Source organism: Delphinapterus leucas, chromosome X (assembly GCF_059928025.1).
Source record: "Delphinapterus leucas isolate spDelLeu-1000000601 "Yukka" chromosome X, BTC_Dleu_Yukka2, whole genome shotgun sequence".
Classification (NCBI taxonomy): Eukaryota; Metazoa; Chordata; class Mammalia; order Artiodactyla; family Monodontidae; genus Delphinapterus; species Delphinapterus leucas.
In genome coordinates, this window is record NC_143150.1 from 30,055,050 (window position 1) to 30,078,009 (window position 22,960).

The following is a 22,960-nucleotide window of genomic DNA, read 5'->3' on the forward strand; positions in this document are numbered from 1 at the left end:
TGTATCATGCATATAAAGTGTAAATAGTTCTTTCTTATATCTAGTTATATATATGTATATATGCATATACATACGTATACGTGTATAGAAATATAAATGAATAATTTAAATTATTAAGTGTCCCAAGTAAAGCAGTCCCAGAGAACTTAGGTCAGGTTCTGGGAGACTCACGATGCATCTTAGTCTAATGGTACGGCCGGGAAGCTCACACGACTACTATGGACACGTGACCAGCCTACGTAGGGGAGATTCACTACGAGTGGATGACGTCATTTCTGCGCGACTGTTACTTTTGCCTTCATTTTCCGACGCTGCTCTGAGCTATGCCTAAAGTAGTTTCCCGGTCCGTAGTCTGCTCCGATACCCGGGATCGCGAGGAATATGACGACGGCGAGAAGCCCCTTCACGTCTACTACTGTTTATGCGGCCAGATGGTCCTGGTGCTGGGTGAGTAGTCTGAAAGGAGCTAAACTTCGGGTTCTCGAGGGCGCATTTCCTCTGGCTGTGATCTGGCAGCCGAGTCTATGCGAGGATTTCCCTCTCCATGAAAATCCTCCGTACCCATCCCGCCCCACTCCAGGGCAGCTTTTCGGTTTTCTGTTTAACCTTGTGATTCTGTATCCAGAACTCTCTCAAAACTAAATTCCTCTTCCATAAAAAATATACTCACTCTCCTCCCACTCTGCGTCTAGAAACTTTGTAACCTTTCTGCCGGATACAAGTATATTGTAACAGCTCTGATGTTACGTGAAAATAACCTCTTACCCGCATTGATCCTACATTCTCCTCCAGCTATAACCTCATTTCTTTGCTTCTTTTATAGCAAAACTTCTAAAAAGAATTACCGATATGGGCTGTCTCTGCATCCTCACTTCCCATTCCTTCTTGCCCTCACTTCAAGCAGGCTTTCCTTCTCACCTCACCATCCAAATCATATTTGTCAAAGTTACTAACGAACGTGTTACCAGTTCCAGTGGTCAATTATCAGTGCTCACTTAAATCCCCTCTCAGTGGCATTTGACAGATGATCACTCCATCCTTCTTGAAACCCTTCATTTGCATCCAAGACTCCACACTTTACTGATTTTTCTCCTACCTTGATTTTACCCCCTCTCAGTGTCTGGCTCCTTTTTTTTTTTTTTTTTTTGCGGTACGCGGGCCTCTCACTGTTGTGGCCTCTCCCGTTGCGGAGCAGGCTCCGGACGCGCAGGCTCCGGACGCGCAGGCTCAGCGGCCATGGCTCACGGGCCCAGCCGCTCCGCGGCATGCGGGATCCTCCCGGACTGGGGCACGAACCCGTGTCCCCTGCATCGGCAGGCGGACTCTCAACCACTGCACCACCAGGGAAGCCCCTGGCTCCTTTTTCTGTCTCAGACTTTTAGGCATTGCACGGCCCTCCGGCTCAGTCCTCTCATCTGTTCTCAATCTGTACTCACTCCTTAGGCGATGTCAACCATTCCCAAGCTTTAAATACCGTTTATATGCTGATGACTCCCAAATGTTCCTCTTTAACCTGAACCTCTTCTCAAACTCCACCTGCCTACTCAGCGTCTCCATTTGGATGTCTAATGGACCACTTAAAGAGACCGTGTTCTCACAACATTGTAAATCAACTATACTTAAATAAATTTTTTTAAAAAAATTAAAAAAAAGAGAGAGAGGGAGACCATGTTCAAAATTAACTTCATGATCTCCTACTTTCTGCTCTCCACTGTACCTCTCAGACTTCCCTATCACAGTCAGTGGTACCACTCTTCACAGAGTATCTCAGAATCATTCTTGACTTCTCCATCCAGTCCATCAACAAATTCTGCAGGTGCTTCCTTGAAAATCTATCTAGAATCTACTTTTTACCACCTCCATTTCTCCAAGCCACCACCATCCCTCACCTGGATTGCCACAGTAGTCTCTTGCTCACCACTCATTGTCCCCAGAGTCCTGTTCCAAACCAGTGTTTTCCTGTAATGCCAAGAATAAGACCAAAGTCCATAACGAGACCCTGTGTGATCAGACCTCCAGCTACCTCTCAGATTTCATCTCCTAACACTCTTCCCCTTGCTCACTGCACTCCAGCTACAGCGGCCTTTTTGATTTTTCTGTCTTGTCAAAATGTTCCTGCCCGCAGGGCCTTTGGGATCGGTATTTCTTCTGCCTCAAACCCTTTCCCCTCCATGCCCCCTTTCTTCATTCAGGTCTCTGCTGAAATGTCACTTCCTTGGAGAACCCTTCTGTGACTACCTTATCTAAAATAGCACCCCGTCACTCTTTGTCCTCTTACCGTGCCTGATTTTTCTGGGTAGCACTTATCACTGTCTAGATCACTGTGCATCCTCTTAATATCTTGTCTAACTTTTTTTATTAGCACTTATCATTATCCAAGATCATGTTATATAATTATTAATTTGAAAATTTCTGCCTCCTCTACTGGCCCGTAAACTTCATCAGGTCAGGGTCTTTGTCTGCTCCGTTTTTTGCTGAATCCTTAGCACAGTGTTCCAACTGTGCCTGGTACATAGAAGGCCCTCCCGTATTTACTGAGTAAATGAATTCCCTTTTGATCACTTAGAGATGGGTCTGAATTCTTGTTCTGCTTCCTATTAAATGCGTGGCCGATCTCTTAGCCTTCCTAATCCTCAATTCCCTTACCTTTAAGCTAGGAATAGTAAATGTCTACTCTGGCAGGTCGTTGAGAAGAGTCACGAGCTGATGTGCAAACTGCCTCATGCTAACTCCCCTCTCCACCTCCTCCATGAATCTGCAATCACTCTGATCACTTGACTTCTCTGTCATCCTTTATGTACTTAATTTGCATTGTATCAATTTTCCACCTGCTTTATACCTGTACCTAATTTATTTCCTGTATGTTTTCATTGTTTTTGGATCAGAACTCCCCTAACTGGGATGGGTCATTCACATACCATATATATAATAGCATACCACCTACCCACTCTCTCCTTTCCGAAGCACTTATCCAACTTTTCCAATCAATGCCTTCCTCATAGGCATTCCAGGACGCTTGATCGACTCTTCTCATTCTAACGCATTATAGCACAAGCCAAGTGTACCAGGATCAGAAATACTCATAGAAAACTTGAATTGCAGTGCTGGGAAGGACTTTTGAGATAATATAATCAAGTAAGGAGAAAGAGCCCTAGAGAGGAAGTGATTAGCCAGAGCTGGGGCTAAAATCCACGTCTCCTGACACCAAGTCATTTTTAGTTGGAACATTCAATAATAGGCTTCAATAAACGTGATAATTATAGTAAAAATTAAAGTGCTAAGGGCCCCACTGAAAGCTTCTGATTGCCTCAGGGTATTTTTCAGTGGCTCTCGTGACCAAATCTTTCTCCATTCCGTCAGACTGTCAGTTGGAGAAATTGCCCATGAGGCCCCGGGATCGGTCCCGTGTGATTGATGCTGCCAAACACGCCCACAAGTTTTGTAACACAGAAGACGAGGAGACTATGTATCTTCGGAGGTAAGAGATTGATGTTCTCTGTCTAGGATTTCCTGGTTGTCTTGGGGTCTAGTTCTGAGGAGTATAAATACCCCATCTAGTGTGGACCAGGTCATCCATTTGGGGCCCAATACATTTGTGGTGGGTCTCTAACTTCTGTTAATGCAGCCGTATCTTTATTGTGCTTTGTTGAAGTGGTGCTGAGATGTGATTCTGTTGCCATTTGATAGCTGTAATTTGGGGTTTTTGCAAGTAGAATGAGTTCATTCAACCTGTAATCTCCAGCACACCAGGTGCCGGGCACTGAGCTAGGGACTGGATCAGCAAAGATAAATAAGGCACTGTCCTTATATACCATTAAAGAGCTCATGGCTCAGTGAGGGAACAGATTATCTATTGTGATATGATAAAATTCTGGTGTGGTGAACAGAAGCCTATGGGAAAACAGACAGCAGTAGATCATCTTGCCTGAATGGTGGTCAAGAAGGATACCAGAAGATGATGGCATTTGTGTTTGGCCTTGAACTAGGATTTCACCAAGTAGATGGAGGAGCATTCCAGGTGGAGGGACTCTGGAAGCATTAAAAGCATCAAATATGGTGTGCCTGGGAAATTTAAGTAGTCCCTTGTGGCTAGAGCCTAAGTTACTTTACAGGAAGGGGTTCATGCATCCTGGGGTGAGGACAGAGTAGAATGCTAAAGTAGACAAGTTTGGACTTTATCTTTAGGCAATAGCGATCCTCTTTTTTTAAGTAGAGGAGTGACATGGTTAGATCTGTTTTAGATTTGGGAGTCCTTGGTGTATATGGGGAGTTGAAACCTGGGAAGGGATACAGTTACATGGGAAGTGTGTGGAGCAAGAAGAGAGGATTGAAGACATAATCCTGGGAAACATTGATGTTTGAAAAGCAGACAAAATAATTGGAACATAACCAGGAGAACCTGGTGATGTGGAAAACAGGAGAGGAGAGAATTTCAAGAAGTGAGGGAAGGGGGTGGTCATCAACAGGTGCCAAATGCCACAGAGAGGTCATCCTGCTCTAAGTCCATTCATTCATTCAGCAAATGTTTCATTTATTGAGCTCCTACTGTGTGCCAGGTACTGTCCTAAAAGTCTGGGATATACCAGTATATTAGTTTGTTAGGGCTGCTATAACAAAGTACCATAAACTAGGCGGCTTAAAACAACAGAAATGAATTGTCTCACAGTTCTAGAGGCTGGAATCTGAGATTACTGTGTCGGTAGGGCCATGCTGTCTCTGAAGGTTCTAGGGGAGGAGCCTTCCTTGCCCCTTCCTAGCTTCTGGTGTTTGCCGGCAGTCCTTGACATTTCTTGACTTGTAGATGCATCACTCTAGCCTCTGTCTGCATCATTGTATGGCTTTTTCCCTGTGTTTCTGTCTCTGTTTCTTCTCTTCTTATAAGGACGCCAGTTATATTAAATTAAGGGAACATTCTGCTCATCTCTGTGACCTCATCTTAACTAATTATATCTGCAATGACCCTTTTTTCAAATAAGGTCACACTCTGAGGTTCCTGGAAGGACATAACTTTTTAAGGGACACTATCCAAACCAGTACAACCAGTAAACAAGCAAAGAACCTTGCCTGTACAGAGCTTATATTCTAGTGTTGAACCGGAAAAAGCTACAGGCTGACATCTAGCTATGTTTATTTAAGAAACCAAACTGTTATCAGCCCACACTAATGAAAACAGTTAGAAACTATTGCTAGGCGACATTCAGTACCAAATCAGGCACCACTGTGACAACTGGGCTTCTAGAATTATGTAGTTGAAGAGAAAATTGCTTATATACAGGATACAAGTGGGGACACAGATTATAAAACATGAAATTCACAAAGGAAGGCCCTCCAGGTAACATTGGGGAAGTCCTCCATTGTGGTATATAGGAAGGTTTATAAATAACATGCCCTATCTAAAGCTAATCCATTCTCTTGTGCTTTTTCTCCCTCTATTAACCTTTATTTAGGTTTCTGATTTTGAAAATTCTCAACTGACTGTCTTTAGGATTGCTAAAATATTTATTACATATGTCATAATTATATATAACAGTTCTAGATAATATGTATTAAATGTATATATATTAGTTAATACAGAAAGTAATCTAACAACACAACTAGGCCACAGGCTCCTATGGCACTATAAGGCAGATGCCGTCACCTGTAGGCCAGAAAACTGGGAGGCCCTAGGCTGAAGTGGCAACCCTGGAATCCAGTTAGCCTGATCCTGGAAGTGAGCCAGCTTTGGGCCCAGCCTTAGTGCCGGGTGTTGCACAGGCCAGTGACCTCTGGCCAAGTGACTCTGTTGGGCCACAGAGTTCTCAGAGTTTACCCACAAGGCATGGTAGACTTCCCCCTTGGTTGACATGGTTCCTGCTCTAATCATGAACAGTCTTTCCAAGGGCCCACTTTAGCATGCTCCTTTCTTATCAGGGGTGAAATTTCAGTCTGATCTTACCCCTCCTATTCTTTAGCCAGATGAGTGTGGGTGCCCCAGTTACTGAAAATATGGCAGTCTGCCTAATGCATGCCCTGGAGCCTGTCACTTTCCACCTCCAAGTCTTCCATTCTAAAGTACCTCTCCTTTGACTCTGTTGTTCCCTGGTACCTTCCCTCCCTCATCCATTGCTTCCCCAGTTGCCCATCCAGTGGGTGCTTTTCTGTCTGGATCTTTGTTGACCATGCCTCCCTTGATGATGTCTCCTTCCTTGACTTCTGTGAAGCTACTCTTGTGATTCTCCTTCTACTTCTTTGGCTTTCTCAGTCTTCTGGATTCTTCTTCCTGCCCCTTAAATGTTGGCATTCCCCAGGGTTCTGACCTTGATTTTATTCCCTCTCTTTATATACTCTCCTTGGCCATTCTCACCACCTCTTGTGGCCTCAGTTACGCTTATATGCTGATGACTCACAAAATCTAGATCTGCCTCCGTTTCTCTCTTGTGCCCAGAACTGTATATCTAACTACCTATTCTACCTCTTCACCTGATGTTCTACCTCAGATACAGCATGACTAAAGCCAAACTCATTTCTCTAACGTGGAAAATCCCACAGATTGGTTCACTCAGCACCACTCCAACACTCTTCTATTTTACCTGCCTATATACCAGTGTCTGTAAAGATAGGGCACACATTCCAGCTTCTCCCCACTCCAAAAACCCCCTAAGATTCTGAACGTGACTTAGCTTTTGCCAAGTAAAATGGACAGAAGTAGAAGTTGTTGGGTGGGGCTTCCAAGGAAAGTCCTTTTTACTCTTCTCATTCCTTCCTGCTTTTTGGAAAACGGGCGTGATAATTGGAGCACCAGAAGCCATCCTGGGACTAGAAAGGGAAGGCCACAAGGATTGCAGAGTTTTTTGCCATGCTATCCTTGGGTCTCAACCATTACCAGGAACCGCCTTCCTCTACACTTATTTTACATGAGAAGAAACTCTTGTGTTGAAGCCACTGCAGTCAGGTCTCTGAAGGTGTCAGCTAAACACAATTCCTTCGTTTTCCTCCTCCTACGATGACATCACCATTCACGCAGTGGCCCGGGGCAGAAATCTGGGAGCCAGTCCTGTCTTTGTCTCATCCATCCCTGCCCCCCGCCATCCCCTGCACACATCCAGTCACTCACCATGTACTGTCGATTCTACCTTCTAGTCTGTCTTGTGGCTGCCTCCTCCTGTTCAGCCCAGCCACACTGCCATCATTCTGGTACCCAACATCACTTGCTTGGGCTATCAAAGTGTCCTCTTACCTCCCCCCCCCCGCCGCTCTCCTCCAGACTATCGTCTACTGCCTGAATGATCTCACATGCGCGTGATGTCAGTTTCCTGCTTCAGATCTTTCAGTGACTCTTCATCACCTACAGCAGTGCCTTTCAAACGTTTTTAAGCAATGAATCCTTTCTTCAAATGAAATTTTTACCAGAAGTATAAATAAGCAAGAAGCTTCTGTGATTGGGGAAGAGTTGAGCCCAACGCATTAAGGACTTCTCCCCTTTCTCCTATCCGATTTCATTTAGGGATCATTGTGGAGCGCAATTTAAAAAATCCTGGCTAGCAGGATAAAATCCAAGTCTGAAGGCTCTCTATGATCTGGCCCTAGCCTACCTGTTCATCCTCATCTCCTGGTATTCCTATGGATTTTTGTTGTTGTTGTTTGTTTTTTTGAACAGCAAACATTGATCATCTCATATAGTTTCTGTGGGTCAGGAACTTAAGAACAGCTTAGCTGGATGGTCTCTCATGAGGCTGTGGTTAAGAGGTCAACCATGGGTGCAGTTATTTGAAGTCTTTAATTAGGGCTGGATGTTCCACTTCCAAGGTGGTTCACTCACATGGTTGGCAGCTGAGTGCTAACTGTTGGGAAGAAGCATTAGTTCTTTAGAACAAGGATCTTCCATAGGGCTGCTTGAGTATCCTCGTAACATGGCAGCTGGCTTCCCACAGTGTGAGTAATCCAAGAGAGAGGGAGTTGGAAGCTATAATGTCTTTTATGACCAAGACTCAGAAGTTACACACCATCACTTCTTCAGTGTCTTATTGGTGTCACAAGTCAGCTGTGTTCATTGTGGGAGGGCATTATACAAGGATTATTGACATTATTATGTCAATACCAGGGGGCAAGAATCATTGGGGCCATCTTAGATGCTGCTACCACAACCAGGGAGAATGTTTTATTTTGTCTTTGGCCTTTCCTATCTCACATATTCCTGGAGATTAAGGACAAGAAAGAAAATCAAGGTCCATTAAGTCCAAATATCTAGCTCATATTAATCACTTCTTTATAATTGTACCACTTAAAACCCTTGTCTTATTTGTATTAGAGTCTCCATATCTCAAGAAGATGAACACTTTTTCTTTTTTGGCTGTGCCATGCGGCTTGCAGGATCTTAGTTCCCCGACCAGGGATTGAACCCATGCCCTCTGCAGTGGAAGCATGGAGTCCCAACCACTGGACTGCCAGGGAAGTCCCTGTAGCTTTTTGTGTCTGGCATCTTCCATTTAGTATATTTTCAAGATTCATCCATGTGTAGAATGGATTCTTTTTTTTTTTTTTCGCTGCGTTGGGTCTTCGTTGCTGCCCATGGGCTGTCTCTAGTTGCAGCCAGTGGGGGCTACTCTTCATTGCGGTGTACGTGCTTCTCATTGCGGTGGCTTCTCGTTGCGGAGCACAGGCTCTAGGCTCGCAGGCTCAGTAGTTGTGGCACATGGGCTTAGTTGCTTCAGGGCATGTGGATCTTCCTGGACCAGGGCTCGAATCCATGTCCCCTGCATTGGCAGGCAAATTCTTAACCATTGCGCCACCAGGGAAGTCCTGTGTTGTTTTTTTTTTTTAACTAACTTTTTAAAGTATTATGGCTAATGCTGCTGTAAACATTTGTGTACACGTTTTTGTGTGAACATGCTTTTGCTTCTCATGGGTGGATATGTATGAGTTGCTGGATCATATGGTAACTCTGTGTTTAACCTTTTGAGGACCTTGTAGAGTGGTTTCAAAAGGAGTTGCACCATTTTACATTCTTGCCAGTAGTATATGAGGGTTCCTGTTTCTCCACATCCTTGCCAATAGTTGTTATTGTCTGCCTTTTTTTTTTTTTTTTTTTGCGGTACGCGGGTCTCTCACTGCCGCGGCCTCCCCTGTTGCGGAGCACAGGCTCCGGACGCGCAGGCTCAGTGGCCATGGCTCACGGGCCCAGCCGCTCCGCGGCATGTGAGATCTTCCCGGAGCGGGGCATGAATCCGTGTCCCCTGCATCGGCAGGCGGACTCTCAGCCACTGTGCCACCAGGGAAGCCCTATTGTCTGCCTTTTTGATATAGCTATCCTAGTGTGTATGAGATGGTATCGTTGTGGTTTTGATTTGCATTTCCCTGATGGCTAATGATGTTGAGCTTTTCATGTCCTTATTGGTCATTTATGTATCTTCTTTGGAGAAATGTCTAGTCAAATTCTGTGCCCATTTTTGGGCTTCCCTGGTGGCGTAGTGGTTAAGAACCTGTCTGCCAATGCAGGGGACATGGGTTCGAGCCCTGGTACGGGAAGATCCCACATGCTGCAGAACAACTAAGCCCATGCGCCACAGCTACTGAGCCTGCGCTCTAGAGCCCGCGAGCCACAACTACTGAGCCCGCGTGCCACAACTACTGAACCCCGCGCCTAGAGCCCATGCTCCGCAACAAGGGAAGCCATTGCAATGAGAAGCCCGCACACCGCAATGAAGAGTAGGCCCCGCTTGCTGCGACTAGAGAAAGCCCGTGCACAGCTACAAAGACCCAACAAGCCAAAAGTAAATAAATAAAATAAATAAATTTTAAAAATTCTTTGTCCATTTTTTAAATGGAGTATTTGTGTTTTTTATTGTTGTAAGAATTTTTTATTATGGATACTAGTCCCTTATCAGATATATGATTTACAAATATTTTTTCCCATTCTGTGGGTTGCCTTTTCACTTTCTTGATGGTATTCCTGGAAGCACAAAAGTTTTTCATTTTAATTGTCCCATTTATCTATTTTTTCTTTGATTGCTTGTGCTGTAGGTATCATATTTTTAAAACCATTGCCTGATCTAAGGTCTTGAAGATTTATACTTATATATTCTAACAGTTTTATAGGTTTGATTGTTACCTTTTTTTTTTTTTTTTTTTGCTGCACCTTGGTATGTGGGATCTTAGTTCCCTGACCAGGGATCGAACCCACACCCCCTGCACTGGAAGCGCAGGGTCTTAACCATTGGACCACCAGGGAAGTCCCAGTTCTTACCTTTAAGTCATTCATCCATTTTGAGTTAATTTTTAAATTTTTTGTTTATTTATTTTTTGGCCATGCCACACAGCTTGTGGGATCTTAGTTCCCTGACAAGGGATCAAACCTGGGCCCCCTGCAGTGGAAAAGTGCAGAGCCCTAACCACTGGGCCACCAGGGAACTCCCCATTTTGAGTTAATTTTTGTACGTAGTGTGAGGTAGGGATCTAAATTAATCCTTTTGTGTGTGGATATCCAGTTATCCCGGTACTATTTATTGAAAGACTATTCTTTCCCCCATTGAATGGTCTTGGCACCACTGAAAATAAATTAACCATATATGTATGGGTTTATTGTGGACTCTCAGTTCTGTTCCATTGATCTATATGTCTGTCCTTCTGCCAGTACCACCCTGTCTTGATTACTGTGGCTTTGTATTAAGTTTTGAAATTATGTACAAGTCCACCAACTTTGTTCTTCTTCAAGACTGTTTTGTCTACTCTGGATTCCTTACAATTCCATGTGAATTTGAGGATCAGCTTGTCAATTTCTGCAAAAAAAACAGCTGGGATTTTGATAGGGATTGTGTTGAAGTTGTAGATTCATTTGGAAAGTATTGCCATCTTAACAATATTAAGGCTTCAATCCATGAACATGAAGTGTCATTCCATTTACTTAGGTCTTTAATTTCTTTCAGTGATGTTTTGTAGTTTTCAGTGCACAAGTTACGCACTTCCTTTGTTAAATTTATTCCTAAGTATTTTATTCTTTTTGATGCTATTGTAACTGGACTTGTTTTCTTATCTTCGTTTTTGGATTGTTCATTTCTAGTGTATAGGACTACCATTAATTTGTGAATATTGGTCTTATATCCTGCAGCTTTACTAAACTTGTTTATTAGTCCTAATAGTGTGTGTGTGTGTGTGTGTGTGTGTATGCTTTAGGGTTTCTACACACAAGATTATATCATCTGCAAATAGAGATGGTTTTACTTTTTCCCTTCCAATCTGGATGCTTTTTATTTCTTTTTCTTGCCTAATTGCCCTGGCTAGAACTTCCAGTACAGTGTTGAATAGAAGTGTTGAGAGTGGATATCCCTGTCTTCTTCCTGATCTTAGAGGGAAAGGTTTCAGTTTTTCACCATTAAATATGATGTTAGTTTATGTGGCTTAGTAGATGTGAATTTTTCATAGATGCCCCTTATAAGGTAGAGGAGGTTCCCTTCTATTTCTAGTATATTGAAGGGGCTTTGAATTTTGTCAGATGCTTTTTATGCATCTGTTAAGGTGATCATGTGTGTTTTCTCTTTTATTCTATTATTATAGTGTATCGCATTGATTGATTTTTTTTTTTTGTATGTTGCACCAATCTTGCATTCCTGGGATAAATTCCACTTGGCAATGTGGTATAAACCTTCTTTATACGTTGCTTGATTCAGTTTTGCCTGTATTTTTTAAAATTTTTATTTATTTATTTTATTTTTGGCTGTGTTGGGTCTTCATTTCTGTGTGAGGGCTTTCACTAGTTGTGGCAAGCGGGGGCCACTCTTCATCGCGGCACGCGGGCCTCTCACTATCACGGCCTCTCTTGTTGCGGAGCACAGGCTTCAGACGCGCAGGCTCAGTAGTTGTGGCTCACGGGCCTACTTGCTCCATGGCATGTGGGATCTTCCCGGACCAGGGCTCGAACCCGTGTCCCCTACATTAGCAGGCAGATTCTCAACCACTGCGCCACCAGGGAAGCCCAAGGATAACTTTTGAAAAGCCCTTTTAGCATTTGAAGTAGTGAGCTAGTGAGGTTGGTAGGTTATGAGATTTGTTTGTATCTTTTTTTTTTTAACTTCCATTTTCTGTGCAGGCCTGAAGGCATTGAACGACAGTACAGGAAGAAATGTGCAAAGTAAGTATTAACAGTGTGGGTTTCTCCAAGAATAAGCAAGTAGAGGCAATGATGTGTTAGGAAAAGAATCATTTGGAGACAATTCTCTGTTATATCTTTATCCCTATAATCTTACCTGCCTTCAAACTTCAATTATGCAAATACCAATATGCTTCTTAAAGAGATGCAACTGACCAAGTTACATCTCTGACCAGCTGGCCACAAAAATGGGTTTTTAAGCATAGTATTATTTTTTTCACTGAGGTGTAACTTATATATAATAAAATTTGCCCTTCCTAAGTGTACAGTTTGATGAGTGTTGACAGAAGCACAGAGCCATGTAACGTCACCACTCCTGTGACATAGACGTTTCCAGTGCTCCTTTGCAATCAGTCTCCTTCCTCACCCCTCCCCTCGCCAGCACTGATCTGCCTTCTGTTACCGTGGTTTTACCTTTTCTAAAATGTGATGTAAATTCTACAGTATGTGTTCTACTACATACAATATGTATCTCTTACATCTGGTTTCTTTCATGTTGCATGATGCTTTGGGGATTCATCTGAGTTGTTATGTGTATCAGTAATTTGTTCCTCTTTATCGCTGAGTAGTAGTCATTGCACCACAGTTTGTTTAACCATTGACCTGTTGAAGGGCATTTGAGTTGTTAATGGCTTTGGCTATTATAAATAAAGCTGCTATGAACATTCTAGTATAAATCTTGTGGGAACATGTGTTTTCTCTTGGAGTGGAATTGTTGGGTCACATGGTAAATGTAACATAGTGTAATTTTTTTTGATATTTTTTATTTGTTTTGGTTGCACCGGGTCTTAGTTGTGGCAGGCAGCCTCCTTAGTTGTGGCACGCGGGCTCCTTAGTTGTGCCATGCAAACTCTTAGTTGCAGCCTGCATGTGGGATCTAGTTCCCTGATCAGGGATTGAACCCGGGCTTCCTGCATTAGGAGCGCAGAGTCTTAACCACTGCGCCACCAGGGAAATCCCCACATAGTGTAATTTAATCCAAACTTATTTATAAAGTCTGTTATAGGACTACAGACCCAAGAACTTTAGAGACTATTATTTAAAGATATATATGATTTCCAGCTTTAGGTTGTTAACAGTGAGAATATTAAACTATAATAAGTTTAATCTTGTTGATGAATTACAGTTCAATCTTGGCTCTCAGAAGACTCAGACTAGAATTAAAGCAGGGAAGTGGCTAAGAAGGCATTTTAGTTTACAGCCACATTAGATTTGTTAGACTACTTTAATCATATCTTATGGGTATGGGTCTACTTCACTTAGCTGAAGAAGTATAATAGAAGTGAGCAACCAGGACTTCCCTGGTGGCGCAGTGGTTAAGAATCCGCCTGCCAATGCAGGGGACACGGGTTCGAGCCCTGTCTGGGAAGATCCCACATGCCATGGAGCAACTAAGCCCGTGTGCCACAACTACTGAGCCTGCACTCTAGAGCCCGCGAGCCACAACTAATGAGCCTGTGTGCCACAACTACTGAAGCCTGTGCACCTAGAGCCCGTGCTCTGCAACAAGAGAAGCCACCGCAATAAGAAGCCCGCACACTGCGACGAAGAGTAACCCCCGCTCGCTGCAACTAGAGAAAGACTGTGTGCAGCAACGAAGACTCAAAGCTGCCAAAAATAAATAAATAAATAAAATTTTTTAAAAAAGAAATGACCAACCAAAGAAAGCCTGGCGATTGCTACAGAGCTTAGTTGGCAGACCACTGCAGTGGAGCCTTTATGCTCCTTCTTTTTAAAAAATAATTAATTAATTAATTTTTATTTTTGGCTGAGAGGGGTCTTTGTTGCTGCGCGCGGGCTTTCTCTCGTTGCAGCGAGCGGGGGCTACTCTTCGTTGCAGTGCGCAGGCTCTAGGTGTGTGGGCTTCAGTAGTTGAGGCTCGCAGGCCCTAGAGCACAGGCTCAGTAGTTGTGGTGCACAGGCTTAGTTGCTCCGCGGCATGTGGGATCTTCCCGGACCAGTGTTCAAACCCGTGTCCCCTGCATTGGCAGGCGGATTCTTAACCACTGTGCCACCAGAGAAGCCCAACTGTCAGTGATTCTTATCAAGTAGTTTTGGGAAACACTGGGAAGAGCTAATCATCAGTATATGCCACAAACACAAATTTTCCCAGAGTCTAAGCACACTTTGTGAAGCACCGTTTTGGGGATTTGCATTCTGAGGCCTCCCTGAGATTCACTGTTCTGTTTGCAGGTGCGGGCTGCCACTCTTCTACCAGTCCCAACCGAAGAATGCTCCTGTGACTTTCATTGTGGATGGAGCAGTAGTCAAGTTTGGCCAGGGTTTTGGGAAGACGAACATATATACTCAGAAACAAGAGCCTCCTAAGAAAGTAATTATCACTGAAGGAGACAGATGGGTTAATACAGCTACAGATTTAGCCCTACAGTTTTAAAGAAGATTATGGTGCATGAGAAACTGCCCTTCATGAGCACTCTCTTTATTAAGAGAATGCCATTTTTGTGTATAAGCAGATGCTACAAAGTTGTAACACCTATTATGTGTTCTCTTTTCTTTCCTACATCTGCTCTGTGAGTAAAGTTAGAAATTGTATGATTTTTATTCACATTTACTTCCTTTGAAATTTCTTCTTTTTCCAGTGTGAGCAATTAAACATTGAATGAATAAGGCTAGTCTTTAAATATACTTTTAAAAACCCTTGATGGCAAATACTAGAAAAATATAATGCAAATTAAAATATGGGCACTTTTAGATAGGCCAGCCTGTCCCAAGGAGGTCCCCTGCCCCCAGGAACCAGGCTTGTACACTTGCACACACCCACTCACACATACACACTCACACACACACGACTCACAGAGCCTCTTGAGGTAAACTAGACTGATTCCTCTTCCTGCAACTCCAGGTGATGATGACGAAACGGACTAAAGACATGGGCAAGTTCAGCTCTGTCACTGTGTCTACTATTGATGAAGAGGAAGAGGAGATTGAGGCTGTAAGTGCTTCTGCTCTCAGGGGAATTGGAATGCGGGGCGGGGGGAGGGGGCTCTCCAACCAGAGCATTAAGTAACAGAATAACTAGGAACTTCGCTCGTAGATCTTGCTCTGCTACTAAGAAACGCTGCGATACCGGGCTGGTTCCTGTTTCCCTGGATCTCAGGGACATCTCTGTAAGATAAGGAGCAGGGAGTTGGACTAGATCAGTCTTTTTTTGTTTGTTTTTTGCGGTACGCGGGCCTCTCACCGCTGTGGCCTCTCCCGCTGCGGAGCACAGGCTCCGGACGCGCAGGCTCAGCGGCCATGGCTCACGGGCCCAGCCGCTCCGCGGCATGTGGGATCCTCCCGGACCGGGGCACGAACCCGTGTCCCCTGCATCGGCAGGCGGACTCTCAACCACTGCGCCACCAGGGAAGCCCAGTCATTTTTTTCATACTGTTTTTTGAGATGCCTTCGGGGGCAAATCCCTCCTCATCCCTCTTCAGTTGAAAAACTACTGGGCTCAGCAATTTCAAGTCCCTTCCAGTCCAGCTCTGATGGTGTGGGAGTCTGTCCTTAGCAAGAGCAGCAATTACCTTTATGGTATTTCAGTATAATGATGTTTACAGAGAGATGTTATCTGTTACTTAAATGTGGTTTCGGTTGAAACCTGACTGTCCCGGATTATGGAAAAGCTGAAGAGTTGAAAGGGAGCAGAGTCTTGCCATTTCAGTAATAATTTCATAATTTGAGGAGTATAAACTTCTCCCGAGGTCTCTTGCTCCTCTTTGGTGAGACTGCTGGTCTAAGGGTGCTTCTTTCTTCCCTCAGAGAGAAGTTGCTGACTCGTATGCGCAGAATGCCAAGGTGATTGAGAAGCAGCTGGAGCGCAAAGGCATGAGTAAGAGGCGGCTGCAGGAGCTGGTGAGTGGCGGGGGCAGGGGCTGGCAGGCGCTGGGCTGGACTGTTTGGGTTCCTCGGTCTGAAAGACTCTCCGGCAGGCAGGGGAATCCTTTCAGAAGTCTGTCAGGGGTTATGGTGTGGCTGGCTGCCAGGTGTCTAACCGTGGGCCGTGGCTGTCAGTACATACCCTACTCTGGGATAGTGACCACAGGATCCAGGCCCCAAATGATAGTTCTTGTTAGCCAACCCTAACGAGAATGATAAGTTAATCTGCTACTTGTGGTCCAAGGTCAGGAGTTCAAGATCGGGGCTCATGGGTGCTCTCCCAGGGCATGAGGTATACAGTGGGGCTACATTGGGGCGCCAGGATGGGGCTGGTCGCTACTTCTTAAAGCACTGCTTCCACCACCGCTGTCTGCACTATTCCTAGGCTCTTTGTTGAGCACACACGTCTATATGTGATGGTGCCTATGTTTCTGTTTTCCTGATAATAAGTTACTTATGATATTTCTTTGAAATCAGACATCCCAGCATTGGTGCCTCATCGAAAAGTATACCAGTCTATTCTACTGACTGTAGAGGAGTTTTTGGTGACAGAGGTAGTGGGTCTTGAGAGCTGCTTTACCTTGCCATGGTGATCTAGAGCACTGCTTATCAAATTTTCTGAGGTGAAGGACCAGTGCTTGCTTCTTGTTTTAAAATTTGTCAAGAGTAGATTTGTAATTTATAAAATGCAATAAAAATGAATTTGCCTGAATTCTTCTTATGAGATGATTTTACTTTCTTATTGCTCTGTCAAATTGCTATAAAAGCTTCTAAATGCTTACTCTCAATTTTTGTGTGTATCTTCATGGACTGCACAACTTCAGGTAGCACTGTTCTAGAACAGTGTTCTTCCTCCTGTTCTGCCACAAATAGGATACTGATATGTCATGATATTGATTCCTCCAGTCCTTCAGGGGTCCTGGAGCTGTGGGATCCCTACACTGATAGACCACAGCCCTGTGTGTTTACCCCGTTTTACCATACAGATATTATTATCTTCAATGTGTGTCATAACATCAGAAAGGTTGGAAAGCGGTTGCTAGAGTTTCATCACAATTTTAGAAACACGGTTCTAGTTTGTATACTAAATGAGCATGAGGGGATAGTGTTGGGGCAGTTAGAATAAGGCAGGAAAATCAGAATTTCATGTCATGTATCAGGACATATACTCTTCTTCCTTTCCAGGCTGAACTGGAAGCCAAGAAAGCGAAAATGAAGGGAACCTTGATTGACAACCAGTTCAAATAATCAGGACCTTTCTGTGAACCCAGACTGGAGGCAAGCATTTAGATGAGGAGGAAAAAGAGTGTTTTCTTGACTACATGGACTGGTTCCTGCCTTTATGCCCCAGCAGAAGGCTTTACGTGTCTTTCCAGTGATTCTCCTACATTCAGTGAGGTCTTTTTTTTTTTTTTTTTTTCCCCCGGTACGTGGGCCTCTCACTGTTGTGGCCTGTCCCATTGCGGAGCACAGGCTCCGGACGCGCAGGCTCAGCGGCCATGGCTCACGGGCCCGGCCGCTCCGTGGCATGTGGGATCCTCCCGGACCGGGGCACGAACCCGTGTCCCCTGCATCAGCAGGCGGACTCCCAACCATTGTGCCACCAGGGAAGCCAAGCCCTCAGTGAGGTCTTTGAGTTCATCTGACCTGCTTTCTAGAGATGGATTTTTCTCAATCTTTCTGTGTATAGGTCTTCTGTACTATTTTTTGTCCATTTGATATAAACTTCTTCATCTGTGTAGAAGCTCTGTGAATAGACCAGTGCTTCAGTGTGTCTGGTTTCTAAAGGAGCTATTCTTATTCCTTCTTCAAAGTTAATAAAATGTTTAAAGATTTTTGAAAAAAAATAAAAGTAACATGAATTACATTTAAAGTTACAGCAAGCCAGATCCTTTTAAGTGGCTCTGTCTCTGTTCTTAGACTGGCAGGTATTGGCTAGGGTTTGAATCTCTCTACATCTCTCTACATCCATAACAAGCCAGAATCTGCATAAAGTTTCCTTTACCTCAAATGTTAAAACTCTAGGCACGCCAACCCTTATCAGATGTTGTACATGCAGAAGGAAAAGCCAGATTCAAGTGAGGGGGTAGGATAGCTCTGATCTGCATGAAAATGGGGTCTTGGTAAGCAACCCAAGGGAGCTACCATCCTGTCAAGCAGCTAAGAGCGTGCTTCCATGTGTGGGCACGTGGGAGGGAGACATGGTAGAGTAAGAAATGACACCGACTCTAGGTCCAACCACCTCACTACACATAACTCAATTTCGTTTCTTTTTATGGCTGAGCAATATTCCATTGTATATATGTGCCACATCTTCTTTATCTATTCATCCGATGATGGACACTTAGGTTGTTTCCATGTCCTGGCTATTGTAAATAGAGCTGCCATGAACATTGTGGTCCATGACTCTTTTTGAATTATGGTTTTCTCAGGGTATATGCCCAGTAGTGGGATTGCTGGGTTGTATGGTAGTTCTATTTGTAGTTTTGTTTTTTGTTTTTTGTTTTTTTTTCAGTACGCGGGCCTCTCACTGCTGTGGCCTCTCCCGCTGCGGAGCACAGGCTCCGGACGCACAGGGGCAGCGGCCATGGCTCACAGGCCCAGCCGCTCCACGGCATGTGGGATCTTCCCGGACCGGGGCATGAACCCGTGTCCCCTGCATCGGCAGGCGGACTCTCAACCACTGCGCCACCAGGGAAGCCCTATTTGTAGTTTTTTAAGGAACCTCTATACTGTTCTCCATAGTGGCTGTATCAATTTACATTCCCACCAACAGTGCAGGAGGGTTCCCTTTTCTCCACACCCTCTCCAGCATTTATTGTTTCTAGATTTTTTGATGATGGCCATTCTGACCGGGGTGAGATGATATCTCATTGTAGTTTTGATTTGCATTTCTCTAATGATTAATGATGTTGAGCATTCTTTCATGTGTTTGTTGGCAATCTATATACCTAGAGTCTGTCATACAGAGTGAAGTAAGTCAGAAAGAGAAAAACAAATACCATATGCTAACATATATATATATGGAATATAAGAAAAAAAAAAGGTCATGAAGAACCTAGGGGTAAGACGGGAATAAAGACACAGACCTACTAGAGAATGGACTTGAGGACATGGGGAGGGGGAAGGGTAAGCTGTGACAAAGTGAGAGAGTGGCATGGACATATATACACTACCAAACATAAAATAGATAGCTAGTCGGAAGCAGCCACATAGCACAGGGAGATCAGCTTGATGCTTTGTGACCACCTAGAGGGGTGGGATAGGGAGGGTGGGAGGGAGGGAGATGCAAGAGGGAAGAGATATGGGAACATATGTATATGTATAACTGATTCGCTTCGTCATAAAGCAGAAACTAACACACCATTGTAAAGCAATTATACTCCAATGAAGATGTTAAAAAAAAATAAAAAGAAATGACACTGAGATAAACAAAAGTTATCTGTTGACTGTCTTTTATTTCACATCTGCTATTTGTGGAGGAGTGTCGTATACATAGATATTTAATGTCACACTGCTTCAGTGACATTAGTATGTAGTGTCTGTACCCATGTTTTTATCTGTTCACCTGTATTGCAAGGTGTTGGGACAGGAGGAGTGTTTTAGCCTCTTCGTATTATTTACATGGCTTGGGTGCTTAGTAGGCACCCAAGGCATGTATGTGAGGTGCTGCTGGGAAACAGTAGGGCATTTTTCTTTGCTTTTTTTCCCCCGATTTCTGAATTTGGAAGGAAAAGTAGGTTAGAGTGGGGGTAGATGTGAGCTAGCAAGAACTGGGAGAAAGAGGGGTGGGGGGTCCTGGGAAAGCCCGGGGTGGGGCTGTGTGACCAGCTTCTCAGTTACTCTCCTGCATCCAATGGGGGCTTTGCAACTGAGTCTTCCTCTCCACCTCATTTCCTGGTCCTCATGTTGAGAGATAATTAGGCATCGTGTGGATAAGCAACCATAACCTCCTCACAATTCCTTGACCACAACTCCAAACAATGACTTTTACCTTCACCCCCCTTTAGCCACAAACTCCTTGGACATCATCTACACCACCTGTGAGAGCCAATACTCTGCTCTGACCACAGCCTCCTACCATTGCTGCTCTTTCATACTTCCACTAAACCTGTTTTGTTTTGTTTTTAGATTTGAAGAGAGATTATTATTTTTTTCATTGAAGTATGGGTGATTTACAATATTGTGTTAGTTTCAGGTGTACGACAAAGTGATTTGGTTATACATACATATGTATATATCTATATTTTTTCTATTCTTTTCCATTATAATTTCTTATAAGGTATTGAATATAGTTCCCTGTGCTATGCAGTAGGACCTTGTTGTTTATCTGTTTTATATATAGTAGTGTGCATCTGTTAATCCCATACTCCCAATTTATGCACCCACCCGCCCCCCTTTGGTACCTGTAAGTTTGTTTTCTGTGTTTCTGAGTCTGCTTCTGTTTTGTAAACAAGTTCATTTGTACTATTTTTTAGATTCCACATATAAGTGATATAACATTTGTCTTTCTCTGCCTGGCTTCACTTAGTATGATAATCTCTAGGTCCATCCATGTTGCTGCAAATGGCATTATTTCATGCTTTTTTATGGATGAGTAATATTCCATTGTATATATATGTACCACATCTTTGTTATCCATTCATGTGTCCATGGACATTTAGGTTGCTTCCATGTCTTGGCTGTTGTTAACAGCGCTACAGTGAACATTGGGGTGCATGTATCTTTTCAAATCATGGTTTTCTCTAGATATATGCCCAGGAGTGGGATTGCTGGATATGGTAACTCTACTTTTAGTTTTTAAAGGAACCTCCATACTGTTTTCCACAGTGGAAAACCTCCATACTGTTTTCCACAGTGGCTGTAACTAACTTACATTCCTACACCCTCTCCAGCATTTATTATTTGTAGACTTTCTGATGATAGCCATTCTGACTGGTGTGGGGTGATACATCATTGTAATTTTGATTTGCATTCCTCTAATAATTTTTGAGCATATTTTCATGTGCTTTTTAGCCATCAGTATGTCTTTTTAAATGAAATGTCTATGTAGATCTTCTGCCCATTTTTTGATTGGGTTTGGATTTTTATTATTGAGTTGTATGAGCTGTTTATATATTTTGGAAATAAAGCCCTTGTTGGTCACATCATTTGCACATATTTTCTGCCAGTCCATAGGTAGTCTTTTTGTTTTGTTGATGGTTTACTTTGCTGTGCAAAAGCTTATAAGTATGATTAGGCCCCATTTGTTAATTTTCGCTTTTATTTCTATTGCCTTGGGACTGACCTAAGAAAACATTGCTATGATTTATGTCGGAATGTTTTGCCTATGTTCTCTTCTGGGAGTTTTATGGTGTCATGTTTTATATTTAGGTCTTTAAACCATTCTGAGTTTATCTTTGTGTATGGCATCAGGGTGTGTCCTAACTTCATTGATTTACATGTGGCTGTCCAGCTTTCCCAACACCACTTGCTGAAGAGACTGTCTTTTCTCCATTGTATATTCTTGCCTCCTTTATCAAAAATAAGGTGACCGGGGCTTCCCTGGTGGTGCAGTGGTTGAGAGTCCGCCTGCCGATGCAGGGGACACGGGTTCGTGCCCCGGTCCAGGAAGACCCCACATGCCGCGGAGCAGCTAGGCCTGTGAGCCATGGCCGCTGAGCCTGCGCATCCGGAGCCTGTGTTCCACAACGGGAGAGGCCACAACAGTGAGAGGCCCGCATACAAAAAAAAAAAAAAAAAAACATGATTGGGAACAGATCACACTTTTATTCTGAGCCATCAAGTAAAGTGCAATGTAAAGACCCTTGCATAGAGGACTCCCTGTAGCAAATGCGTGGTTACCTTTCTACATATTTTCTGAAGTACTTGCCTTTAGATGATAATCCGGAACCATTTCAACATCTGGTTCAACTTATGCATTTTATTTCATCTTTAAGACTGCAAATTGTTATGTCACTAGCACCAAACAAGCATGTGCTCTTCATTGTGTTTTATTCTTTCATGCTGAAATAGTTATTAAAATAACATGACATAGTCTCTCTATTCTATTTAGTTGTAGTGTTTTAGCCACAAACACAGTGTTTTAGAGTTAGTATAAAGAGCCATATTGAAATTTTGGAGAGTCTTATTCTATTTTTTGTTTGGTTTTGCAAATTCTTGACTGTGATAATATAGTAAAATGTTTTAAAATGTTGCCACCGCAATAACTGTTTACATTTGGAAGTGTAGTTTTATTGTTTAAGAGAAATTGAAAAGCTATTTATTTATTTATTGGCCACGCTAGGCAGCTTGTGAAATCTTAGTTCCCTGACCAGGGACTGAACCTGGGCCCTGGCAGTGAAAGCCTAGTCCTAACCACTGGACCACCAGGGAATTCCTTGAAAAGCTTTTTAAAAACTAGCTTGTGTCAACCATTTTAGGAGCCTTACTGCTGCAGACCACCTCCTTTTCTTGAGGGAAAATATGCCCTTTTTTATTCCTTTGATGTTTTATTCTGCTTCTTCACCTGACTACTCCTCTTTTTCACTCAGTTTTAACAAAGCACAGTCCATTACACTTGACCTTTTAATCTTTTATATTCTTCCAGGAAAACAAAAAGCATCACTTATGGTGAACTCTACCTGTTTTTATTTTGTATTATTTATTTATTTATTTGTTTGTTTGTTTATATTTTTTGGCTACACCGCATGGCTTGTGGGATCTTAGTTCCCCTACCGGGGATTGAACCCAGGCCCTCAGCAGTTAAAGTGTGGAGTCCTAACCATTGGACCACCAGGGAATTCCCTCAACCTCTTTTTAAACTTTATAGAACCTTGATCCTCCCGTTTTCTCCCAGTATTGCAGTTCTGTCCCCCTCTTTCTTCCTTTTGACCCAGCCTGATCCTGTGATTGATGATCACAATTCCTCTCATGAGCCCCTTTAACTCTATTATTTATTTATTTTTTTGGCCACGC

The 22,960-nt window shown here is 43.3% G+C and overlaps 1 protein-coding gene across 2 annotated transcripts; it reads left to right on the top strand.

Annotated features, from left to right (window-relative positions):
- Window positions 1–264: 264 nt before the first annotated feature.
- Window positions 265–21,150, top strand: STEEP1 (STING1 ER exit protein 1). 2 transcript variants are annotated; one of them, XM_022562979.2, is made up of 7 exons: window positions 265–447; window positions 3,361–3,478; window positions 12,062–12,103; window positions 14,315–14,453; window positions 14,985–15,074; window positions 15,887–15,979; window positions 17,189–21,150. In XM_022562979.2, exons 1-7 carry the CDS (start codon window positions 324–326, stop codon window positions 17,249–17,251), a joined length of 669 nt encoding a protein of 222 aa, XP_022418687.1. In that variant the 5' UTR covers window positions 265–323; the 3' UTR covers window positions 17,252–21,150. The 2 variants fall into 2 exon arrangements, with proteins under 2 accessions (XP_022418687.1, XP_089760266.1); XM_089904140.1 differs by lacking the exon at window positions 12,062–12,103.
- Window positions 21,151–22,960: the final 1,810 nt, after the last annotated feature.